The following is a 24,973-nucleotide window of genomic DNA, read 5'->3' as shown; positions in this document are numbered from 1 at the left end:
GCACGGGGAGGCTGGCTTTGCAACACCTCAACACACGCATATTTTTGCAAGACTCACAGCCCACAACAGTGCAGGAGGACCGGCTGGCTCCCAGGTTTCCAGTTAACTGTCTTGAAACAGCTCCCCATGGAAGGGAGCAGATTTCAAGGGAACCCCAATGCAAATGCACAAGCATTTACCCTTAGGTCAAAAAGAACTGCTGTGGCTCCAGAAAATGAACCCATCTCCCACTCTAGCTGATCTAACTGGTCTCAGTGAATAGCTGTCCCTCTGCCCTACCTACTGACTTCATAAGTTTAGTTGAACTCAACACAATTTACACTGGATCGTGCAAAGACAAGGAAGCGTTTTATTTACTTACAACAAAAACATCTGTAACATAATTCTCTCTTTTCAAAACTGAGAGCCCTACAAAATACACAAAGCACTCCCTATTTGTATTCACCCAGGGACGGGAGCAGCACGAAGCGGGCTGGGACTGGAGAAAAGCCAAGGACTAATTCTATTTGAAAAAACAAGCAATTGCCTTAAAAAATAGCATTCTCCTACTTGTCAGTAGCTACCCTTTCACCTCCTCTGCATGAAAACATGAAACAGAAAGCAGCAGCTGTGAAAACACTTCAGCAGCGTCAGCCACAGACGGGGTCGTGGCCTGCAGAAACTCAGCCCCTCTTCCAAGCAGGTCGCGCACACAGTCTGTCCTGAGGAGATCCTTCCGGAAAGCGCTCTGCCTACCTCCCATAACGATGGGGAACTCCAGGCAGCTTCGCCTCTTTCGCTTGTCATTAGCTGCGAAACTAGGAATCAAACACAGCAGTTAGAAACAGAGTGGGACTCAGCCGTCCCAGAGGGCGCCAGGGCCAGTCCCGGGTCTGAGTCCAGACGGGAACCAGGGACCGACAGATGCCCCTAGGGGGCAAGGACTCTAAGGGGTGGGGCCTGGGAAATGGTGACCTGTTAACACGGTGGCTTTCAAACTTCAAGAACACCATCTCAGAAAATCAGAACAACAAAAAAAAAGAAAATCAGAACAGAAGGGCCCCTGAGACCATCCAGTTCAACTTCATTGTTCAGATGAAGCCCCCAAATAGATGACTAACTCCTGAGTGTGGGCAGAGCTCTCCTCATTAGTCCATCTCAACTGTTCCACAAGGGCTACACACCTTCAACCACTAGAGGATGTCGAAGGCACTCCCAAAGGGCCAAATGTACAAGCGGCTGCTTTCAGGGGGACACATGAAACCCCTGGGACACACACTGGGCAGCACTGACCACTCGGGATGTAACCAGACAAGACTCCCGGACAGGCCTCACCCAGACAGCTCCACAGGACAGCTAGCTTCACCACAGAGGCCGGTCACACAGGCTCTGACGGCAGCGACACAGTGTGGTCGTTTATCCAGAGCCAGGAGATCCACGTGGACTCCCAGTTCCACTATTTCCGCTCTGTGAACCTGGGCCAGTTGTACCTCCTGTTTCGTCACCTATCAAACATTCCTATAGGATATACTTCACTGAGCTGTCGCAAGACTAGTAAGACCTCGACTGAAGGTGGGAACACAACAAGAGCTGTTAGGACAACCCATCGAGGCTCTGCAGTGATGGCTCTGCAGTCACTGCCTCCCCAGTTGGCCCCAGAGCCATGGGAAATGCTGGTACACAGGGATGGGTGCTGGCTGATGTGCCAGCCCAGCCTGGGGCCCTGCTGCATGTGTGTGTCCAGGGCTGGGGGGGAGGGGGGTCACAGTTAAGAACACCTTCTTCATTGTCGTCTTGCTGAACAGCAGCTTCTGAGTGGGGGAGAGAGACCTGCCTGAGACAGTCCCCTCAACCCAAGCCCTGGGCAGAAGCAGGTGGGCCAGTGCAGGCAGGAGAGGGGGCCAGTGCAGGCAGGAGAGGAGGCCAGTGCTTTCTTAGGATATCCATCTTGCTGCTCATTTAAATCTACCAGGAAGAGTGCTTTTCTGTGCCTCTAAGGGCTGTGGCACTCTGCTGACTAAGCCTGCTTGGCTGCCCTTTATAGTACATTACAGAAAAACATGGCACCAGTGAAATGCAACTGACAAACCTCCTGGGACATTCTTTAGTGGGATAAAGAGATAAATAAGCCAAAACACATAACTGCCGTGAAGAAAAGTCAGCAGGCTATGGGGACACAGAAGGACGTCAGTTGTTATTTAACATAAAGTAACTGGAGAGACCTCTCCAAGGAGGCGACATTTAAGTAGACTGAGCTCTGACTAGTCAGAAGGGCTTTCCAGCTTGGAGGAATGTCAGTGCAAAGGCCCAGAGTCAAGAACACGACTGGAGCGTGTGAGAGGCACCAGGTCAGTGTGGGCAAAGTGGAGTGAGCACAAGGAAGAAAGCCAGCAAGGGGGCCACAGAGGCACTGAAAGGGCCTCAGGTTTACTCTGTTCAGGGGAAGTCACTGGAGCTTCTGAACAGAGAGCTGACTTTAAAAAGGATGAGTCTGGCTGCTCTGTGGAAGAGGCTGCGGGGCTTAAGAACCACGGCAGGAAGAGCAGCCCCTTCGCCTGCGCCAGTGCTCATCAAGCAGCCCATGGAAAACCAAGGACTCCTGTTAACCTATGAAGAGCAAACGCAGTTTCTTTTTGCCTCCAATTCTCCTACTCAGCTTACAGGTCTTTCATTACAGAATGTCCCATGACTGTGTCTGCTTAGGGAAGGAATATGCTTGTTTATGTTAAAGGCACTCAGTCCTCTCCCAAAGCAACCAGCTAAAAATGCACAACATTTCTATCCCTACTGCAAAGATTCAACATTATAAACCATAATAATAGGTCAAAGGTTAAAAAAAAAAGCTTATCTTTGTGACAGGAAGGCATTTGATAACGATCATTCCTGATAGAAACTTTAGTATAAAAACATTTCCTTAGCATTACAGAAAGAAGACTGTATCTTCACCGAAAGCCTGGATCACACTGAGCTGTATAGCAGCAACAGGTCCACCCACTATGGTCACGGAAGATGTGGTGCTGAGCCGTCACCACCATCTAACACTACTCTGGAAGCACTCAGCCCACAGCGGGAGATGGGCTCTGAATAAGATAAGACAAGGTGGGAAGCAGAGGACAAAGTTACCATGACTTGAATGGACGATCACATGCCTAGAGTATCCAGGGAAGCAACTGACATTTTACTATCAAAAAAACCCAAAAAACCCCAAAACCTGAAAAACTGGGAAAGGTATTTGGTTACAGAGAAACAAACAGGCAATTTATAGAAAGGACACGTGAACATCTGAAAAGATGTTTGATCAGGGACATGTCAGTACTAATAACAAGATCTCATTTTGGATGCACCAAACTGGCAAAGACTAAGACATCTAACAATACTAACGATGGCAAAGCTAAATAATGGAATCTCAACAGCACCAAAGGGGGTATAAGCTGGTACAGACACCTGAGAGGTCACTTTAGTGACTCCTGGATCAGCTGAAGTTACACGTGTACCTCCCAGTGACATGATATTTAAACAAACATCATAGAAAACTCAGCTGAGGGGATAACCATGTCATCTGTCTGTCTACCTATTCATCCATCCATATGATGATTCCCTCGTAGGATGGAATGCCACTGAGTTGTTTTCTTAAAATGAGGCAGCTCTTTGTACGCTGACCTAGAAAACACCTAAATTGCATTATGGTACGAAATGTATAATTCTATTTGTGTGGAAGATTACACAGATACCCACAATCCTGAATATTCACAGAAATGCTTTGGGAAGGATACATAAGAAACGTCAGTGGTTACCTCTAGAAAATAGGTTTGGGGACAGGGAGCTTTTATTCTCCACCTTCTGGGTTAAAACCATAAGCACGTAGCATTTTTATAATTAAAATTAAAACTGACAAAAAGTTACAGGGCAGGGTGGTGGTATAAGAAACAGAACAGCAGAATGCTTGTAACCACACTGTCAGGCTCTTCTTTCTAAATCTGAATAGGTTTGAAAATATCCATAATAAAAGTTTAATAATCATCAATGGAAACAAACACTCAATCCAGTCTGTGTCCCGTGCACTGACTGTAGAAATAAGCCCTGTATTCAATATTCACACAGCACAAACATGTGCGCCCGAGGATGCAGATAGGCAAGAAGAATGTCCAAGATCAGACACTGGGGTTTGTGAAGTTCAGTCAACAGAATTTTCAATTTGAAACTAATAAAAAGGGACACTTTAGCATGAACGAAAATGCATCAAAATAGAGGAGTTCACGTTCATCTTGAAGATCCAATACTCATTGCATACTAAGGTGCAAAAGGCAGACAGAAAGCCGTCATGTACCCGGGGCTCAAGGAAAGATCAGCCAGGAGACCTACAAAGATAGAAGAAGTCAGACTCGGGGAGGGAACACAGACAAAGGTCCAGCAGGGCAGACTCCAACTGAATATATTAATACTAAATAAGCTGCTTCTGAGGAAAGGAAACCCCAAGCCTGGGGAAAAGGCACAGTCACTGTGAAATAGAACTCCAGCAATGATATGATCGGTGTCCACAGTAGCTGCACAGAATAGTGGGCAGTAATCAAATAAGGGCGTGAGAACGTAACCAAGAAGACAGGGAAGTGTAATCCTGGGACCTGGAGCCGGAGGCTGCGGAGCCTGGGGTGTCTCTGTCTGAAACCCTAGGGTAAAGGGCCAAGGGCTGGACAGAATAAAAGGAGTTCCCACGGCGTCGTGGACCAGCCCTGCCCGTTCACAGCCCTGGTCTAGAGCCTGTGAGCCACAGTGAGCAGGCAGATGTGAACAGTGTCTGTGAGAAACCTCTAGACCAGTGGACCTTAACCTCTTGTGGGTCACACAGCCTTTGAAACACTGGTGAAAGCTGCAGATCCCTCTTCAAGTCCCAGATAATGCACAAAAAGGTGAAGATTCCTAGACCCTCCCTGAAGCCACTTAACTAGTTCTCTAACTCAAAATGCACCACTCAATTGGAATAACCTAGTCTGGGTATTAAGAAGCCCGAGCCCCCTCACATGCTCCACGATGTGATGTTCAGCCACCCCTCCGGTTGGCTGTGCCCTCTGGCCTCGGCGGTCCTCCCTCCTGCCCCTCCTCCCCGCGCCGTGCAAAGCCAGCCCTCAATGCCGGGCCCGCCTTCATCTGCCTGTCCCCACCTGGCTGCTGGTGGCCTGCTCCACACGGACTCCTCCTGCTGCAATCCCCTTGCGTCCCTGGTGCACCACCCCACTCCAACTACTTGTCTCTACTTCTCAGCACTGGCGTGAGGCAGGCATCACGGAGTGCTCCCTTCCTGCTGGGAACACACGTCGAGCTGAGTGGTCCCCCGAAGCCCACTCTTTCTAGGTGTAAACTGAACCCGAGAACACCCGGGCCTCTGCCCTGACCTGGAGGTGGCCCCGGACTCAGCACCCTTCTTCTGATGACACCTGTCAGCGCTCACGGCCATCAGCTGCCACAGCACGGAGGGGAAGACAGCAGGATATATGACAAACAGGGGTCAGAAGTGCCACCCAAGGGCCACCCTTGTTTCAAAACAAGGTTTGCATTATTCACTGTGTTATGTTTCCAATCACCGTGCACCCGCTCCTTTCCTCTTCTCATGAGGATGTCTTGAGAAAGCCATCTACCTTACTGTGCTCCAAAGACCAGCTGATCCACATCGCCTGGAAGTTCGTTAGAAACACCAAGTCTGGGGCCCCAGCCAACCTGCTGAATCCGAGTCCCGGGGGAGGGGCCCCACCAACCAGGTTTTGAGGAGGCTGAGCCACTGGCTTGCTCCCTGCCTTGCACTTCCTGCTCTCAGTACGCCCAGGGGGGTAGGCGCACCGTCTTGCCTGCGTTCCCACCACTCCACACAATGAATGGCTTAGTTCATTAGTTCATTAGTTCATTATTTCTCAGTCCTCGTCCCTCCTGTTGCGGGCGTGACACTGCTGGTCACTACTCTACGAAATTCACCCCCTAGAGGGTTTCTTTTGTCTTGTTTCTACCTCTCCTGGTGTCAGAGACCCCGCTGAGCTGACAGCAGCTGTCACGTTTCTCTGTGCAGGACACACAACTACTCAGGGGTTCGTGCGTGGCTCCCTGAAGCCCACCAGAGCCTTCCCAGCTAAACCTCCCACTCGTCCCCCGGGCTCCCAGCCTGTCCTCTCGGTTCCATGTTGTGCTCCCAGGGTCCGTCCTCTCTCTACACCTCCTCCTGGGGGACTTCATGTTAATTCTTTACTACTGATGTCCACTTCTTTCACTGTGCGCTGTATCCTTATTTATCTAAGTCAGGGCCTGGGTTACATAGGCCTAGAGACACGGCTTATTCATAATTAGGTGATTATGAATCCAAGAAATTAAAAACAGCCTGAGCCACATCTGACAGGAATGAAGGAGGTACAGAGAGATCTTAAAGATCTGAAGGCCGCATCATACAGATGGCAAGACTACAGCCCAGAGGGGTTCGATGACTTGGCTGATGTTGCAGAAAGCAAGGTGAGTCTGAGAATCCAGATTCCCCATTTTTCAGCCCCCTACGGAAAGGTAAGGGCACTTCAATAATCACTGATTTGAAGATTAGAAAAAGGAACCTAGTTTATCTCCTGAATTTAATTAACTAGCCTTCGTTGATACCTCACTCACTAAGAGCCCAGAAGTAAACCTCAGTTGGCAGTGGGTTCCGGGCCTGTTATGGCTATCAGGACTCTTGAGAGTTCCTTGGAAAGCAAGAAGAGCAAACCAGTCAATCTTAAAGGAAATCAACCCTGAATACTCTTTGAAAGAACTGATGCTAAAGCTCCAATACTTTGGCCACCTGATGAGAACAACCGACTCACTGGAAAAGACCCCAATGTTGGGAAAGACTGAAGGCAGAAGAAGAGGGCGACAGAGGATGAGATGGTTGGATGGCATCACTGACTTGATGGACATGAATGAACTTGGGCAAACTCTGGGGAGATGGTGAGAGATACAGAAGCCTGCCGTGGGCAGTCCATGGGGTCACTAAGAGTCGGACATGACTTGGCTACCGAACAATAGCAACAACAACGGCTGCCACAAGGGGCTGTGAAGAGAGGTGAAGGGGCCAAAGAAACTACCAGCGGAAACATTTCCCAGGAAGGGGTACATCAAAAGGTGCCAACCCAAGTGGAGTATTTATAGTCACACAACAAAGGGATGACGTCAGAGACATCTCCTGAGCTGGAGGAAAAGGCATTTCACAGATTTCCTAAAGATCAAGAGACTATCTTAACAGTCTGCCTGGAAAACGGCACGACCCTCATCCAACAAGAGGATGGATGCCCAGTTACTCCCAGGAAAACACACCTCTGTTGGGAGGAGTAAAAGAAGTGGAGATGCAGGGAAAGTCAGTCAGAATTGACAACATATAAAATCACAAAAATACACTGAAGCAAGTTACTATTTATTCAGGACTCAGACGCGTCTAATTGGAGGCATGAAATACCTTTATAGACTCTACAGTGGATTTGAGTTTCTCCTTAATCCCTTTGGGAAGAACAGGATCAAGCATATTCTCATCTGAATCTGGTCACACACTGTGAGGGATGATGATCTGCTCCTAGGGTTTCCTGGCAACTGACCAGTGCAGGCCGGACACAGGAAGGCTATTTTGGAACAAGGGAACCCCTGACCCCAGAGGACCCCCAAGCCTCGGCACTGAGCTCTGTAGCGCCTGCAGCTCCAGGGCTCACTCTGGCCGACACTCTCTGAACCAGGACTAAAGGAACCTGGCAATCTCAACTACAGGAGCTTGTTATTAGCCTTTATTTCTACCTGAGCCTCTCAGGAGCTGCTCTTTTCCAGAAAACACTTTCAAAAAATCTGTTAGGATACTCTTTCTCTGAGGCTGGCCAAGCAACATGGCTCAGTCTTCTTAATTCTGTAGCCCAAAGGCTTCAGCTTAAGTATGGAGAGCAGAGAAGAGGGAGGAAATTCCTAAACACCTAAGAAAGGAATAAAAAAAATCACTGGGCAATCAGTGATAACGCCCCAGCTGGAGAGAGAAGCTGCTGCTGCTGCTACTGCTAAGTCGCTTCAGTCGTGTCCGACTCTGTGCGACCCCATAGACGGCAGCCCACCAGGCTCCGCCGTCCCTGGGATTCTCCAGGCAAGAATACTGGAGTGGGTTGCCGTTTCCTTCTCCAGTGCATGAAAGGGAAAAGTGAAAGTGAAGTCGCTCAGTCGTCCGACTCTTAGCGACCCCATGGACTGTAGCCTACCAGGCTCCTCCGTCCATGGGATTTTCCAGGCAAGAGTACTGGAGTGGGGTGCCATTGCCTTCTCCGGAGAGAGAAGCTGAATGTATTCAAAGCCTCAGACAGCATCTGGGGGTTTACATTTCAAATCACATGAAAATGGTCACAGTTGTTTACACACACACAAAGACCTTCACAGGGAAAGGGTCTGATTCTCTGAGCTTAATTCCTCCCCCGATCTGTAAAATGGAGACAATTTCTCCATCAAAAAATGTTGGGAAGATTAAATGGGCTTATGGACATTACAAAGCACTGTGGACAGACTGATGCTCAGACTCCAAGAAGAGCTATCAGCAACCCCGTCACACCCTAAGCTCTCCTGCTCACTCATGACAGACCTCTGCTTACTCCCACAGGCCAAGTGTGAGCACACGGTGAATTCCAGAGACCACACAGAAAGTGGCCAAACACGGAAATGTATAAATACTCAAAACAACCAAAAGAAAATATGTGAACTTACATAACAGACATTTAGTAAACAGCCATCACATGAAAAGGGGCTCTTACAAATCAATAAAGAAAATACCCAAGAGTGAGCAAAGGACATCAATAGGAAATATGCACAAAGAATATACGGACCAATAAATATGCCAAGAAGGTGTTCAACCTCACTAGAAATTGAGGATATGCAGATGAAAATAATACAGAATTTATAAGCTAGTGTAGGAGTTGCAGCCCAGTGCAAAGCTCCTCCCTGTGGTATTTAAGGATCTCAAAGCATTTTGGTTGGCACCCATCTATTCAGCCTTAAATTAAAAAGGATGAGTTGAGAAGACCTGCCCAGGTAAACAGAGCCCCTGATCAAATTTTCTTACTGTTTCATTCTTAAATATGAATAAGCAGCCAAGAAACACCAACCATTTATGGAAAGTCTGCAACATGGAAAAGAGAAAAGTGAAAGCAAATGAGCAGACAAACAAGCATTTCAGAGAATGAAAGAAAATTTGTAACAGTGGCCCTTATCTTTTAGAGATGCGCAGCAAAATCCTTGTGGATGAAATGCCATAACTGGGACTCCACATCCTCCAAACCCAGCCAGAGTCCTGCTTCGGGAGTTTTCAAACTGGAGCTGCACTGGCTCAGGAAGAGGAGGGAGGTGTGGGTAAGGAATACCCCTCTATAATAGAAAGGCTGTGGAAACGGACGCCTGGGCCTTCCTCAGGGCAGGAGAGGATGCAGCAAGGAAGGACTGACTCCCCAAGGCCCTCCGTCTCTATCTGCCGAGCTCTGAGTGTTCAGCGTCTCCCCAGATCCTATAAGCTCCCCCAGGATCCCCTCAGCAAACCTCTTCTGCAGTGAACACTGTTAAGGATGGATTTCTGCTATTGGCAAGAACATGAGTCCTGAGAGCCAATATGGGAGTCAGCTGGGAAGGCAAGGATTCAAGGAGGTGAGACTAGTATTTTGGCTATTTCATACTCGATCCAGCCAACCTTTACTGAGTGCCAATCACATGCTAGGGATGGTTCCAGATGCTAGAAAATACAAAGGTGAAAGAGACATGGCCCACTGATCTCAAAAAAGTAAGTCTACTATCACCAGAGGCTTAGAGAATACAATTGAGGGGACTCTTGTTCCACCAGAAGAAACTAACATTTCAGAAGACAAGACGGAGAAAAGTCAGTAGCTTATAATAGCTTGGAAGACAAACGCACATTTTAAATGATCCTAGTTAGTTAAAACTAGGTTGGTGACATAATCTATTGATAAAAAGCTAGATGTCTGAAGTGACTGACTAGGTACAATACAATACAAAAAAGGGGAGCCGAGAAACCATGAATGACACAAAAGTTAAAATGTGTTACAATCTCAATGGCAGTGGGAATCTGCTGGTGATAAAGACAGACTTGAGACTGTGGGACACCCCAGAGGCCATCTCAGAATCGGCGGCTAAAAAATGTCTCCCAGACGCAGAGAGGTGGGAGGCGAGGACAAGAGAGGAAACTTGTCCTGTTGGGTTTCCAGGGTCTTGTTTCTAGGACAGACCTGGAAGAACAGGATCTGCATTAAGCAGAAAGACCTGCCAGCTCATGGTCCAAAACGTCACGGTGAAAAGCCACTGGGCCTCTATTTCTGCCGGACACTGATGGTCATCGAAGGAGAAGAGCCCTCTGGCTCACGTCTCAGCTCAGGAGACCTGCGAATACACCAGAGTCCCCACAGGGCCTGAAGGCCAGGGTCACAGGGTCATGGTCAGCGGTGACAGCGACGCTGACGTGCGACACCGACGTGCGACACCGACTGCCTGTTTCTGACGGAGCAGAGACAAGAGTGTACAGACCACTCGTGAGAAAACTCTGGGCTGAACGGGCCTTGTCACTGCCTTCTTCTCTCAGGCCTCTTTTGTAGAGAGACGGAGCAGGAAACAAAGCCGAGATTTATCACCATGAGCCCGTCCGGCAGCTGTTTTCTTGTTGTCTCGTGTTCGACTGCTCTCAAGAGAGCAGAGCTATCTACTCAAGCCAAGCAGGTGTTTAAGGGAGGTGATTTTGTTTCCATTAATTTTCTGAAGTAACAGTAAACCAGACAAGAGAGTTACGTCATGCAGTCCTGGAGAAACCAGAACCCGGCATGTAACCCCCGGTGGGGTGTGTTTGCCGCAGGACCGGGCGTCCGCCCCCTGCTGCCCTAGCACCTTCCGTCTCTAGTTCTCAGAGTAGGTGGAACCTTAGTGGTCACCAACCATCCCTACCCTCGACATCTGGGTCAATCATCATTAACAATGTGTTCAATGGAAGGTGAGGTTTGAGGCTTTCAGGTTTGGGGGAAAAAACAGATTAAGAAAAGCATCATCTTCACTGCCCAGATAAACCATCACATTAATAACTATAAGCATAGCCTCACTACTGTGAGGGAGGTAAACAAAGGCCATGAAACATTTCTGCTTTCATGTTTAGGCTTCAGTTCAGTCACTCAGTCGTGTCCGACTCTTTGCGACCCCATGGACTGCAGCACGCCAGGCCTCCCTGTCCATCACCAACTCCCAGAGTTTACCCAAACTCATGTCCATCGAGTCGGTGATGCCATCCAACCATCTCATCCTCTGTCGTCCCCTTCTCCTCCTGCCCCCAATCCTTCCCAGCATCAGGGTCTTTTCCAATGAGTCAGTTCTTCGCATCAGGTGGCCAAAGTATTGGAGTTTCACTTCTATCAGTCCTTCGAATGAATATCCAGGGCTGATTTCCTCTAGGATGGACTGGTTGGATGTTTAAGCTTAAGGCTTCTCAAACCTGCGCCTCTAGCTTGAGCCCTGGATGGACCTTCCAGGCTTCTGTGACCCTCCCTGAGGAGGCCCACAGCATGGGCGTGCCTCTGCACCACGGCGGCCCGCGGCTCCAGAAAGGAGGGCTCCTCTCCTCCCAGTGGGCAGCACCTGCCACGCGGGGACCGAGGAGAACGGCCCGCCTTCTCACCCAGACGGCAGATGGCCCCGACTTACAACGAGCTGACTCACAACTTCTCTACCGTATGATGGTGCAAACTTGATACTCACTCAGCAGCGATGTTTATACATGAAATTCTGAATTCAGATCTTTTCCCAGCCTGGCAGCACGCAGCCCCACGGGCTCTCACGATGCAGGGCAGTGAGCCAGAGCTCCTGTCAGTCCCGTGATCATGAGGGTAAACAACCAATAGCCTGACAGCATTCTGAACCCAGACAACCATTCTGGATCGCTGTCAGTACAGTGTTCAATAAATTACCTGAGCCAGTCAATGCTTTATTATAAAACAAGTTTTCTGTGGATTGATTTGGCCCAATTGTAGCCTAATGTCAGTGTTCTGAGAGTGACTGAGACTGGCGAGGCTGCGGTTCCCTGATGGTCCAGGGGTAAAGAATCTGCCTGCCAATGCAGGAGACACCGGTTCGATCCCTGGTCCAGGAAGATCCCACATGCCGTGGAGCAAACAAGTATGTATGCCACAACTATTGAGCCAGTGCTCTAGAGCCCAGCAGCCACAGCTACTGAGCACACGGGCTGCAACTACCAAAGACATGCTCCCTAGAACCCATGCTCCGCAATGAGAAGCCCACATACTGCATCTATAGGGTAGCCCCCGCTCCCACAACTAAAGAAAAGTCCATGCAGCAACGAGGACCCAGAACAGCCAAAAATAAATACATAAAATTATTTTTAAAAAAGAACTCATTTAAGACTGGTGAGGCTAAACCACAATATTCCGGGAGGATGTATTAAATGTATTTTTGAGTTAACGGTATTTTCACCTGACAATGGGCTCATCCTGAAGCTTTTTGTGTGTCAGCTTACCTTTAGTTTTCTCCTACTGTAGAGCCATTGTCACCAGGGGCAAACATCCGGTGACACATTTCTTTCTCTTTGTCCATGTAGTTCTTGTAATAGCTGCAAGGAGAAATACCCAGTAGTTAGAAAAGGGCAGTATCTATGGGAAGTGACACCTGGCGGCTAGAATTCTCCACTCAGGGCCAGAAACACCGAAACTTCAGCAGGCCTCAAACCTAATCAGGAGGGGGTGGAAGCAATGCTGGAGGAGAGGGGAAGGGGAGAGCTTCCCAGAGGGCTATTGAAGAAACCTTGGACAAAAAGCCCACCATCTGCAAAGACAGCAGCCTCGAAGGCTGGGAACCGCTGTCAGAGAGGCTGTCGGCTGCGTCCAGCTGAGCGACACCTCATACTCAGAGATCTCTCACTTATCTTGAGACTTTCCTGCTAAAGAATGGTCAGATTCGAAAATTTTTACACCCTTCTTAACAAGATATTTAGAAATACCAGAAAGGAAATTTCTGTAAGTCTTCAAGGCCTGAAATGCAAATAGCTGGGTCCAAGCAGGAGGTACACACACTTCATACTTTTTTTTTTAACATCAAGAAAGCTTTAGGGCTTCCTTGATGGTCCAGTGCTTAAGAATCTGCCTTGCAATGCAGGGGACACCTATTCAATCCCTTCATGCCTCAGGGCAACTAAGCTTGTGAGCCACAACTAGTGAAGCCTGTACATCTGCAGCCTGTGCTCTGCAACGAGAAGCCACTGCAAAGAAAAGACTGCAGACTGCAACTAGCGAATAGTCCCAAAAATAAATAAATATTTTTTTAAAAAAAGAAAGCTTTAACTAGCAATCTGGATTAAACGTTTAAAAATGTTAACATAAGTAGAGAAAGCTTACCAATAAAGAGAAACAAAAGAACACCTTAAAAAAAACACAACAGTGGTTATGAGGTGATGGAATTATGTTGAAATTTTCAGTTTTCTACAATGAATATGTAGCTTCTACAATCAGAAAAAGTTACATTACTGAGATACTGGTATCTGTATCACCTGGGTTAACAAGAGAGGCATCCTAGGGAATGACTCAGACTTGAAAGAGCCACTTCAGATCAAACCAGCATCTCTAAGACATCTTTCTGCAGTCAGTTGAGAACAGAGGTTCTCAGCTGGCAGGGAAGAATATCTGAAGAATGCTGCCCTTTCTAAAAATCACACTGGCCATCTCTTTAGGGTGCTGCCTGGTGAGGAGGACAGGGAGGTGGGCAATGGTCCAGACGTGTGTGGTTTGGAGGTTTCTCCTACGCCCCACCCCCTCTCTGGAGCCGCGGGTTTAGAGAGCTGAGCACTTCCTAAAGCCAGCTCTAGGAGGCGCTGCCTCCTAACACAGGCTTGGCAACATCAAACAGTCCTTCACCCAAGTGAACAGGCCAGAGTGGCAGATACACCACACCTTTCTTTCTCTCTGTCTGTACTCCTGCAAACAGTGGTCTCACCTGGCCAGTTTCTTCAGCTCGTTATTGATGTCGTGATTGAAGGGCTGCTCCCTCTGGGCTCGGACTAGAAAATCCCGGGCCTTCTGGTACTCAGTCATAAGGAGACAAGCCTGCCCAAAGGACGTTACAAGCACGCTTGAGGAAACAGCACTGCGGCAGTAACTCAGCTGACCACCACTGCGGCCGTTCCTCGAGCATCCCGTCCCAGGTCCCTGCCCTCCCGCTCACCTGTCCACAGCGGAAGAGGGCCTTGGCATTCTTTGGGTCAATGATCAGAGCCTGCTCCCCATAGCGCAGGGCCATGGTGGGGCGCTCCAGCTTCAGGTAAGTAAAGGACAGGTTGAGGAAAACAAGCAGCTTGGCGGTCTCCACCAAGTGCTGCTCTTCAGGGGGCGCTGTTCGCCGGTGGAGGAGCAACAAGGCCTGTGAAAAGGAAGAGACAGGTGGTCGAGAAAAGGTGGTCTTATGTACAGCAAACCCTAAGAATACACACACACAATCAGAGCTAAAAAATGAGTTCATCAAAGTTGCAAGACACAAGATCAATATATGAGAGTTAGTTGTATTTCTTTAACAACAATCCAAAAATGAAATTAAGAAAAACAACTCCATTTATAATAGCACCAAAAAAAAATAAAATAAGTGGCAATAAATTTAAAGTGCAACACTTATAGACTGAAAACTATAAAACATTGTTGAAAGAAGACCTAAGTAAATGGAAAGACAGTTCATGTTCACAGATCAAAACACCTAATTCTGTTAAGATGGCAATAGTGCCCAAATTATTCTACATTTTCTTTTTTTTTCTTTTTAGTTTCCTTATTTAAACCAATTTAATCAGGTTTTGTTACATGCAATTGAAGGTAACGGATAAATTACTTCATGTGAATGCTGTGAAGATGCAACCAAATTATAAAGGATACTGTATAAAACACCTGACCAAGTACTTCAAAGTACCCACTTCCTATTCCTTTTCCAGTTCACCTCCATTAACAACCCCCAAATCTGCCTTTTTTATAAGGAAAGTTCTTTTCATATAGAAGGTGAGGAAGGTTCCTAAAAAGGTTCCTCAAAATTTCTTTGTCCCAAAAAGACACAGCCAAGAGGATAGTGGTGAAGCTGCTACAGTCCCGAGTAACAGGACAGTGGGTTCCTACAGGGTAAGCCACAGTAGCCTCAAAGTCTTGATCTGGTATCCTGGGAAGGTAGTTATGGTACTTAAATGGAGAGCTTCGAAATGCACCTCATCCTCAGCAAGTCGACTTTTCCAGCTTCTTGACATTGCTGCTTTAAGAGTGCTTCTGTCATGCTCTGTGCACCTTCTAAGCCTGCGAGGTTTCCTCAGCTTATAGCCAAAGGAATAAATACCTTGAAAGCTAGGATCAAAAACAGAGCTGATTGTCCAGTTCAAAGCTACTTCACATGCAAGCAGTAGAGCCAGTAGTCTGAGGATGCCCCAGGCTCAGAACTTGAGAATATTCTTTTTTTGCACTAGAAAACCCTTTCCTTAGCTGCCAAACCTACTCCATGATTCTGGGGTTTGTTAAGCCAAGTGATACCCAACAAATACACAACCTCATTCTATCTTTTTTTTTTTTTTTTTGAGAGTTGTGAGTTAAGTTTTATTTGGGGCAAAATGAGGACTGCAGCCCAGAAGGCAGCATCTCAGATAGCTCTGAGAGACTACTCTCGAGCAGCAGTGGGGGAAAGACAATATATAAGGTTTTGGGGAAGTAGTAGTAGTAGTAGTAGTTTAGTCGGTAAGTCTTGTCCAACTCTTATGACCCCGTGGACTGTAGCCCACCAGGCTCCTCTGTCCATGGGATTCTCTAGGCAAGAATACTGGAGTGGATTTTATTCTACATTTTCAATTCAACCACTGCCAAAATTTCAACTGCCTTTTTTGCAAAAATGGTCAAGCTGATCTGAAAATTCATACAGAACTTCATGGGATCCTAAATAGCCAAAACATCACTTAAAAAAGGTGGGGTGAAGGGGGGTGGTCAGAGAGAGAACAAAGTTGAAAGACTCACACTCTCTAATTTCAGAACTTACGACCAAGCCAGCGTGGTACCCATAAGGACAGACACAGAGATCAATACAACAGAAGCAACAAGGCAGATGGAGAGTCCAGGAGCAAACCTATGTACATCTAGAATCAACTGACTCTCAACAAGGTGCCAACACCACTCAATGGAGAAAGAGGAGCCTTTCAGCAGATGGTGCTGTGATAAATAGATGTCAACAAGCAACAGGATGAAGTTGACTCCTACCTCAGACAACATACAATTCACTCAAAACGGACCACAGACCTAAACCTAAGAGCTCAACTGTAAGAAAGACTCTGAGAGGAAAACGTGGGTGTAAATCTTTGTAGTCTCAGATAAATTATGACACCGAAAGCACAAATACCTAAAGAATAAATTACTGGGACTTCATCAAAATTAAAAGCTTTTGTGCTTCAAAGGACACTATCAAGAAAGTGAAAGAACAAAATAACTGAAGGTTGACTGATGTTTGAAAAATCAGTATAACAGGCAGTTACCGGTTTCAGCTGACAACATATAATGGCTTACTGCTGTCACTGTTCATGCCTTCAGATAATTTATTTTGACTTTTGAATAAAAAGACATCTTCTTCTTTTCAGGAATGTACAAAAGTAAAATAACAACCACAGAATAGGAGAAAATGTTTCCAAATCACATTTGATAAGGGTTTAGTAACCAGAATAAAGAACTTTTACAACTCAACAATAAAAACAACCAAGTTTAAAATGGGCAAACGATTTGAATAAACATTTCTCCTAGGAAGATATACAAATAGCTAATAAGCATATGTAAAGACACCCAACATCATTAGTCATCAGGGAAATGCAAAATCACAATGACATACTACTTCGCACCCACTAGGATATCTGTAATTTTAAAAAACGGAAGGTGTTAGTGAGGATGTGGAGTAATTGGGAACCTTGTATTGTTGGTGGGAATGTGAAAAGTTGTAGCCACCATGGAAAACAATTTGGCAGTACTTCAAAAAGTTAAACAGATTCACCATATGACCCAGAAACTGCGCTCCTAGCTATGTACCCCAAAGGACTGAAAACATCAGTCTACACACAAAAACTGGTGAACAGATGTTCTTAGAAACATTATTCACAACAGCCAAAAAGTGGAAACAACCCAAATGTCCACCAACTGATGAACACATAAACAAAAGGCAGTAAGATGCCCATGGACTACAGCCAACAGGCCCAGGCTGCCAGGCTCCTCTATCCACGGAATTCTCCAGGCAAGAATACTGGAGTGCGAAGCCATTCCTTTCTCCAAGGAAAAGCAATTTCTGACCCAGAGATCGAACCTGGGTCTCCCACATTGCGGCAGATTCTTTACTGTCTGAGCCACCAGGGAAGCCCCAGTAAGATCCACACAACAGAGTATGTTATTCATCTATAAAAAGGAATGAAATACTAATACATGCTACAGCATGGATGAAACTTGAAACATTATGCTAAGTGAAAGGAGTCAGACAGAAAAGGATAAATATTGTTATTATTCCACTTACAGGAGTACCCATAACAGATAAATTCATAGAGACAGAAAATAGAACAGAGGTTACCAGAAGCTGGGGGCAGGCGAAGTGGGAGTTACTGTTTACTGGATAAAGAACTTCTGTTCGAGATGATGAAAAAGTTCTGGAACAGGCGGTGGTGATGGTTGCACAACATTCTGAATGTACTTAATGCCACTGGGTTGTATACCTAAAAATGCTTAAAATGGTACAATTTATGTTTGGCAAATTTTACCACAATTTAAAAAATAAGTTTTTTTAAAAGGAATGAACTGCTAATACACGTTACAACATAGATAAACTCTGAAAGCATTTTGCTCCCTGAAAGAAGCCAAACACAAAGGATCACATACTTCTTAATTCTATTTGCACGTAATATCCCAGATAAGCAAATCCATAGAGAGAGGAAAACAGGGATTATCGGGGGTGTAGGAGGGAATGGTAACTGCTAACAGGTTTCTTCTTGGGGTGATGGAGTGTTCCGGAATTTGGTAGTGGTAACAGCTGCACAACCTTGTGAATAAGCTAAGAATTACTGAACTGCACACTTAAAAGTGTGACTTTTGTGCTACGTGAATTACATCTCAACAATAGTAAATAATCAACAGCTCTGGGAAAACTGGACAGCTACAGGCAAAAGAATCAAACTGGACTACTTCCTCAGACCACACACAATTTCAAGATTTAAAACAGACGCTGTGTGCTGTGCTCAGTCGTGTCCGACTCTTTGTAATTCCATGGACTGCGGCCGCCAGGCTCCTCTGTCCATGGGGGTTCTCCAGGCAAGAACACTGAAGTGGACTGCCATGCCCTCCTCCACCAGGGGACCTTCCCAACCCAGGAATTGAACCCAGGTCTCCCCACATTGCAGGCGGATTCTTTTCCATCTGAGCCACCAGGGAAGCCCTTAAAATGTAAGGCCTGAAACCAAAAAACTTTTAGAAGAAAATACAGACAGTATGCTCTCTGACACCAGTGTTAGAAATACTTTTTTGGGTACGTCTCTTCAGGCTGAGGAAACAAAAGCAAAAATAAACAAATGGAACTACATCAAATTAAAAAGCTTTTGCACAGCAGAGGAAACAATCAACAAAAAGAAAAGGCCACCAGTGAATGGGAGAAGATATCTGCAAAACAATATATCCAATAAAGGGTTATTATCCAAAATATACAAAGAACTCATACAACTTAACATAAAAAAATAAACAACTGATTGAAAGATAGGCAGAGGATCCAAATAGACATTTTTTCAAAGAAGATATATAGACAGCCAGGAAGCACATGAAAAGATGCTCAGCACCACCAATTATCAGCGAAATGCAAATCAAATCACAATAAGGTATCACCTCACACCTGTCAGAATGGCTATAATCAAAAAGACAACAGCCAGGAGTTGGCAAGAATGTGGAGAAAAGAAAACCCTTGGGCACTGTTGGCAAGAATATAAATTGATGCAGCCACTATGGAAAACAGTATGGTTACTCAAAAAATTAAAAACATAATTACTATACGATCCTGGGTATTTGTCCAAAGAAAACAAAAACACTAATTTGAAAAGATATATACACCCTATGTTGACTGAAGCGTTATTTACAGTAGCCAGAGCCGACTCATTGGAAAAGACTCTGATGCTGGGAAAGATTGAGTGCAGGGAAGAGAAGGAGGCGACAGAGGATGAGATGGTTGGACAGCATTACTGACTCAATGGACATGAGTTTGAGCAAACTCCGGGAGTTGATGATGGACAGGGAAGCCTGGCGTGCTGCAGTCTATGGGGTCACTAAGAGTCAGAAACCACTTAGTGACACCACCACCACCAAAGTGCCCAACAATAGATGAATGTTTAAAGATGTGGTTTATATACATAATGGAATAGTATTTAGCCATAAGACAGAACAAAACCTCGCCATCTGTGACAACACAAATGGACCTAGAGGGTATTATGCTGAGAGTTAGAGAAAGAGAACATGTATTTCCCTCCTCTTCCAACAGAACCTCCATTTGATTCAAAGCAGCAACGTACTAATTAAACCACACTTTCCAGCTTCCTATCTGCATACAGCTAAGGGCAAATGGACATTCACTGTGGGATATCATGAGAAGTCGGGGTAGGAGAAATTCTGGAAAGCTTGTAATGTGAACACATGCACCAGACTCTTCTTCCCTCCCTTCCTCCTGCCCAGGTGACCACATGACGCTGCAGGTTGAACTACCATCTTGAGAAGGAAAAAGACAACAAAGACATACTTAAGCGCAGCTGATCAGAGAGACCTCTGGAACGTTCCCTGATGGCTTTGTGGAACAGCTGTTATGCTGGCCTTGAAGTGCCTCCCTTCTTATGTGAGAAAATTACATCACTAGTTTATTTGAAAAACTTTTTCAGGGTTTTGTGGTTTACAGCTGAATGCAAATCCTGAATGTTGAGGCTCACTATGCAAATGAGACAAAAATCAGAATGCCCCTAAACTTTATCCTGTTTGCCTCTATAGCCTACGGTGCAGAGTTTGGCACACAGAAAGTACTCATAATATTCACGAACGCGTTACAAAGCAAACAGCAGATTCCTGTCAGCAGAACCTCCATAGGAAGCCAAATCACAATCAGAAGCTTGGCAAGAATGGAGTTAGATTCAGATGAATGTCCACTGTCAGAGAGACGGGAAATGAACATGGCAAATGGGGTAGAGGAGTTGGTTGGTAGAGGACCCAAAACTAGAGAGAATTTTAAAAATTTTTATTGAACTACAAAGTACAAAAGCAAGCATCCAGCTCGATGAATGATCACCACCTAAACACACTCATGTAAACCATATCTATATTCAAACATTACCAGGTTCCCCTAAACCCTGCGTCCCCTCTCCCAGTTTTTGGCCCTCTGGCATGAGGATTTTTAGGTAAGATTTTTCTTAACAGTTGTAGGTGAGAAGAAGGGACAGAGATAAAAGTCTCTCTCTCTTAAAGAAGGAAGTTTCCAGGGTCTAAACTTAACACTCTGAAGCACTCTTACCCGTTTATATCTCCCTCTGGCATCACAGAAACGATTTTGGCGGAAAAGGTAGTTGCCAAACTCTCGTTCAGTAGCTGCCACTTTTAGGACCTTCTGAAGCGGAAACTGACCCTGTTGCTCCTAAAGATCAAAGACAAGGACGTCAGCAAGGAAACTGAAAGCCCCACCGCCACAACAGGAGTGTCACTACAGCTGTTAGGTCTGTTCCTTTAGACTATGACCTCTGCTGCCGCCAGCGTGCCGAGCACTGGGCTAGGGGCCTGGGTAGGAGGCATCTCTGAATCCCAACAGAAGCCACAGCAGGCAGGTGTCATTACTGCTGCTTTACAGATGAGGGCCAAATTCAAGTCCACTAGTTTAGTCCTACCCAGAGATGCTCCCTAAAGCAGCAGTTTCTCATAGAATCAGAAACTGATGGAGCTTGCCAAGCACAGAGGTCAGGTCCTACGCCAACCACTCATCCAGCAAGCATTTACATTCTTGGTCTGCCCAGAGCTCCACTCGTCTTTCCGACCATGATGCTCTACCCTGGGTACGTATCAGAATTACCAGTGGAGCCTCTTTTTATTTATTTTTTTTTTTTCCCCCACCCTCCACTCCCCAGGAGCCTCTTTTTAAACAGGTGTCCTGGCCTCACCCCCAAACATTCTAAATCAGCATACAAGAGGTGGGACCCAGGTTATCTGCAAGAACCTCTGTTTTGTGAAAAGATGAGAAAAAGGTAGTGGCTCTCCCTTGCGGTGGTGACAGTTTAGCTGGGGAGACACCGTACAGAGATGTGAACAAGGAGTGGATATCTAAGGCCACGTGTATGGCCAGGGTGAGACAGCAGGACAAGGAGCACATATGACTGCTGATGATTAGAAGCCCTGTCTGTATGGGATGAGTTAACGTGTGAGGCTACCGAGGAAAGGCAGTTTTAAAGTTATGTTAAGACAGAGGCCATCCATTCCAGTTTACACCCAGTGTCCTTGTATCCCATCGAGGGATACCTAGTGTCTCTCGTATCCCTTTCCCTCTCAAAGGTCCTCGGTTGGACAACAAATTACACAGTCAACCTAGTTATGAGCTACCAATGCTTGACTTGCTGAAAACCAAACAGCACTGAGAAGCAAATACTGTCTTTCAGGGAGACCTAGGCAAATGGCGACAAAGGTCAGCTCAACCTGCTGGTCCATAACAAACCCCTGGCCGAGCACACGTACCCATACATCAGAGCCAGCAGTACTCAAGACAGACACACACTAGTGGGTGGTAAGATACTCCTCCCCTCCACCTCTCCACACCAGAGCCTTGGCCAGACCCTGGGGCTGACGATCATCAGTGGGGCAGGATAATTTCCTGAAACACAAGCCCATCCCTCTATCAAAGTACTAACATCTATGCTCCAGAACTTACGGCCGAGAGGGCACAAAACTTGTCCGACTCAGCAGAGTCCAGGAAGTCAAGCAACTCGATCTCAAACAAGACGGTGGTGTTTGGGGGGATCAGGGGAGGGCAGCCCAGCGTTCCGTAGGCATAGGTGGGTTTGAACAGGAACCTGGCCAGCTCCCCTCTCCGCATGCTCAGAAGGCCCAGCTCCATGCCCCACAGTGTGATATCTGGAAGAAGTGACAAAAAACGCGGTAGAAGCTGGCCCAGTGCCCCCCAGCGCCTCCCTCTTCACATCCACATCTCTCCAAGAGGTACCCCCAAGCCTTCTGCATTGTCATCCCAACTCACCACCACCCCCAGACTCCTCCAGCCTCTGCAGTGTTCTGGCCTCAACATCTTTGTTCACATAGTTCCTTCTTCCTGCAGTGTTGTTCTTCTACCCCCTCACGCCCAGCTTCTACTCTTGAGCGAACTCTTATTCAAACCTCAGGGCTCATTTCAAATGCCCCACCTGACATGAAGCATTCCCAGCTGGAATGCACTATGCCTTCATTAAGCATTCCCACAAATACCTCCCCCAAATTTCACCAGGTCAGTTGTCCGGAGTGTGTCAATCTCTACGACACTGGCCCCAGCCTTTCTTAACCATATGAGTACATCCTTTCTTTTCACTCTGCCTTATGGAATAGTCATTCAACAAATGTCTTCATAATAAAGAAATATGTAGCACCCCTGATTACGTGACAAATGCAAAGATAACCCTGCCAGGGAAGCCACCTCCCAATACCTAGGTCTCAGAGGAGAATGTGGAAGACAACACGGCTGGTTTAGCAAAACCCAGCCTCAGAAAAATCAGCTCAAGTGCTCTGGACAGTCTTCCGGTCCTCAGGCACTGCCCTGCATCAGTTCCCCCACGCAACTTCTTTTTTCCCAGCTCCTTATCTGAACTTGGGCTTCCTGGTAGCTCAGATGGCAAAGAATCTGCCCGCAATGCAGGAGACTTAGGATTGATCCCTGGGTGGGAAAGATCCCCTGGAGAAGGGAATGGCAACCCACTCCAGTACGCTTGCCTGGAGAATTCCATGGACAGAGGAACCTGGCAGTCCAAGATGTCGCAGAGTCTGACAGGACTGAGCCCCCAACACTTTCACTCTCATCTGAACTTACCCTCTCCAAGTTTCATGAGCCGAAGAGTTTTCCTAAAGCAATTAGAATCAAAAGGCGTGTCCATGTGCTCCAGATATCCAGAATATTTCACTAGGAAAGAAGAAAGACACAAGACATTCATGCCTCCATGTCAAATCTCTTTGTCACACAGAAACAATGTTAAGTACCAGATGCCCTTAAACTAGGCTCCCACTCCCCACCCCATGACTGGAAAAAGCTTTGCTCAATGTTTAGACGCCTGCCTGCCCTTTGGTGCTGTGGCTCAAGAGCTGGGCTGGTGGGCCTCCCAGAGACCCTGTTCAGGGCCGTCTCACACAAATGGGTAATGGGTTCCCTCGCTTATCCCTTGAAACCCAGCAGTTGGGCATGGCCAGCCTCCCAAGGGCAGACGGCACCCGGCCCGGCCTCCATACATACCGAGCACGGAAGCGTCCGGTGTCACCAGCTCTCCAGCTCCCTCTCGAACGACATCCTTCAGCACGCCCCGGTCCCCCGAAATGTCCAGCATCCTTTGACTTAAGCGCTGGTACGGAGACTTATGGGGGATGAAACACACCACTTCAGAGAACTGGACGGGCACCCTGACTCTGGCGGCTTCTACCAACCCTTACTCCCTAGCGCCCGGCCCTCACCTGGCTGGGGGAGTCATCTCTTTGCAGGACTCCAGAGTTCCGGGCGCTGCCCCCCATTTCCGTGCCGCCTGCCCCTAGGCCCCGCTGCCCTATGCCCCACAGCGACGCGGTCGCCCTTTTATACCCGGTCTTCCGCGTCTAACCGTGACAGTCCGTTCAAGGGCCGCGAGAAGCTCATCGCTCGGCTCCAACCGCCACCAACCGCCAGTGGGCGCTCGGAGAGTGCGCCAGACCACGTGTGCAGACGGCCTGGCAGATCACGTGACCGGGCGCGCACAGAGCTCGATCCCGCGCTACTTGAGGCCGCGTGGTGCATGACGGGACAGGTGGAGCACCACGGGACATGTGGCAAGGGCGCGTGGAGCGTGATGCAGCCTGCAGCGGGAGCACAGGGAATAGGACGTGCAGGTGCTGAGGATCAGCCGCCGGCTACGTGATGGCCAAGCTGCGGACATGTGGCCGGTGGGAAACGCTTCAGAGGACAAGGCTCCAGACGCGGGGTGGAGGTGGGGGCTGCTGGAACGGTCAGGACCACCGATGTGGGTGATTCCAACCCTCCCTCCCTCTCCTTCCCGCTCCAGGGACACATAAGAGGCAGACAGCGCTTCAAAGTCAAACTGCCCAGTTCCTGGAAAAGCAAGGTGATGCTGGGCCTACCCCTGGCCATCAGCAAGTCTGCTACACCTGTGTGCTCCTGGTACAAAGGGAGAGCGGCCCGGGATTCCACCCGCTCCAACCTGATCCTGACCTCCTCCCACTCTTGCCAAGTTGAGGACTGGACACCTTTGGGCATCCCATCTCTCCTGCACCCATCTTGCCTTGACCACTGGATCAGTTCATTTCTCTTAGATGTGTCCCTAAATCCCCCACCTAAAAACAAACAGGCCTCCCTTTGTCCCAAATCTCCCTGCTGCTACAGGTGGTCTCATTCCTCCTCTTCCTGGGAAAAACTTCTCAAAAGGGTTGCTGCAAAGGCTTTCTCAACTATCCTGTCTCCACCTCCTTACTCTTCATTTTCTTTTCTACTCCAATACCACTTTCCTCGGGTTCAGGCCACCCTTAACTCTTGTTGTTGCCAAATCCATTAGACCCCTCTTTGTCCTCCAGTTACTGGACTCTCCTCAGCATTTGATGAAGCTGACTTGACCTTTAACTGCCTCTTTTCTTTTGGCTTCTGTATTTAGTTGTTGTGGTTTTTTTTGCCTCTTGTAACAAATGACCACAAAAGGAGCTGTTTTAAG

At 47.3% G+C, this 24,973-nt stretch overlaps 2 protein-coding genes across 9 annotated transcripts in view; one reads left to right on the top strand and one right to left on the bottom strand.

The window, feature by feature from the left end:
• Positions 1-326: 326 nt before the first annotated feature.
• On the bottom strand, positions 327-24,050 carry FKBP6 (FKBP prolyl isomerase family member 6 (inactive)). 6 transcript variants are annotated; one of them, XM_081557870.1, is made up of 9 exons: positions 23,857-24,050; positions 23,518-23,635; positions 23,101-23,190; positions 21,958-22,160; positions 20,560-20,679; positions 14,215-14,409; positions 13,987-14,096; positions 12,518-12,610; positions 327-797 (listed from the first exon to the last, which is right to left on the bottom strand). In XM_081557870.1, exons 1-8 carry the CDS (start codon positions 24,046-24,048, stop codon positions 12,520-12,522), a joined length of 1,119 nt encoding a protein of 372 aa, XP_081413996.1. In that variant the 5' UTR covers positions 24,049-24,050; the 3' UTR covers positions 327-797; positions 12,518-12,519. The 6 variants fall into 6 exon arrangements, with proteins under 6 accessions (XP_081413996.1, XP_081413998.1, XP_081413997.1 ...); XM_081557872.1 differs by having other exon boundaries at positions 23,876-24,005; XM_081557871.1 differs by having other exon boundaries at positions 23,733-23,878.
• Positions 24,045-24,973, top strand: part of TRIM50 (tripartite motif containing 50) — a 16,525-nt gene continuing 15,596 nt past the window's right edge. The window contains exons 1-2 of one of the 3 annotated variants that reach the window (XM_081557864.1): positions 24,047-24,194; positions 24,314-24,373. Coding sequence is in view for 2 of the 3 variants with exons in the window: in XM_081557862.1 (XP_081413988.1) it covers positions 24,186-24,194; positions 24,314-24,651 (347 nt within the window). In the remaining variant the exon portion in view is untranslated. Of the gene's footprint in view, positions 24,195-24,313; positions 24,652-24,973 lie in introns of all 3 variants that reach the window. The other 2 variants (XM_081557862.1, XM_081557863.1) reach the window with 2 other exon arrangements.

The sequence above is a fragment of the Giraffa tippelskirchi genome, chromosome 13 (genome assembly GCF_054371585.1).
Source record: "Giraffa tippelskirchi isolate mGirTip1 chromosome 13, T2T-mGirTip1v1.2.pri, whole genome shotgun sequence".
Taxonomy (NCBI): domain Eukaryota; kingdom Metazoa; phylum Chordata; class Mammalia; order Artiodactyla; family Giraffidae; genus Giraffa; species Giraffa tippelskirchi.
This window is presented reverse-complemented; position numbering and strand designations above follow the sequence as displayed.

Excerpts from the sequence above, each read along its gene's own strand:
- FKBP6 (XM_081557870.1), bottom strand. The coding sequence starts at position 24,048 with ATGCACCACGCGGCCTCAAGTAGCGCGGGATCGAGCTCTGTGCGCGCC. Across the intron at positions 20,680-21,957 it reads AGTTTTGTGCCCTCTCGGCC|GAGCAACAGGGTCAGTTTCC; the intron begins GTAAGTTCTGGA and ends TTTGATCTTTAG. Across the intron at positions 12,611-13,986 it reads GAGCTGAAGAAACTGGCCAG|CTATTACAAGAACTACATGG; the intron begins GTGAGACCACTG and ends TTCTCCTTGCAG.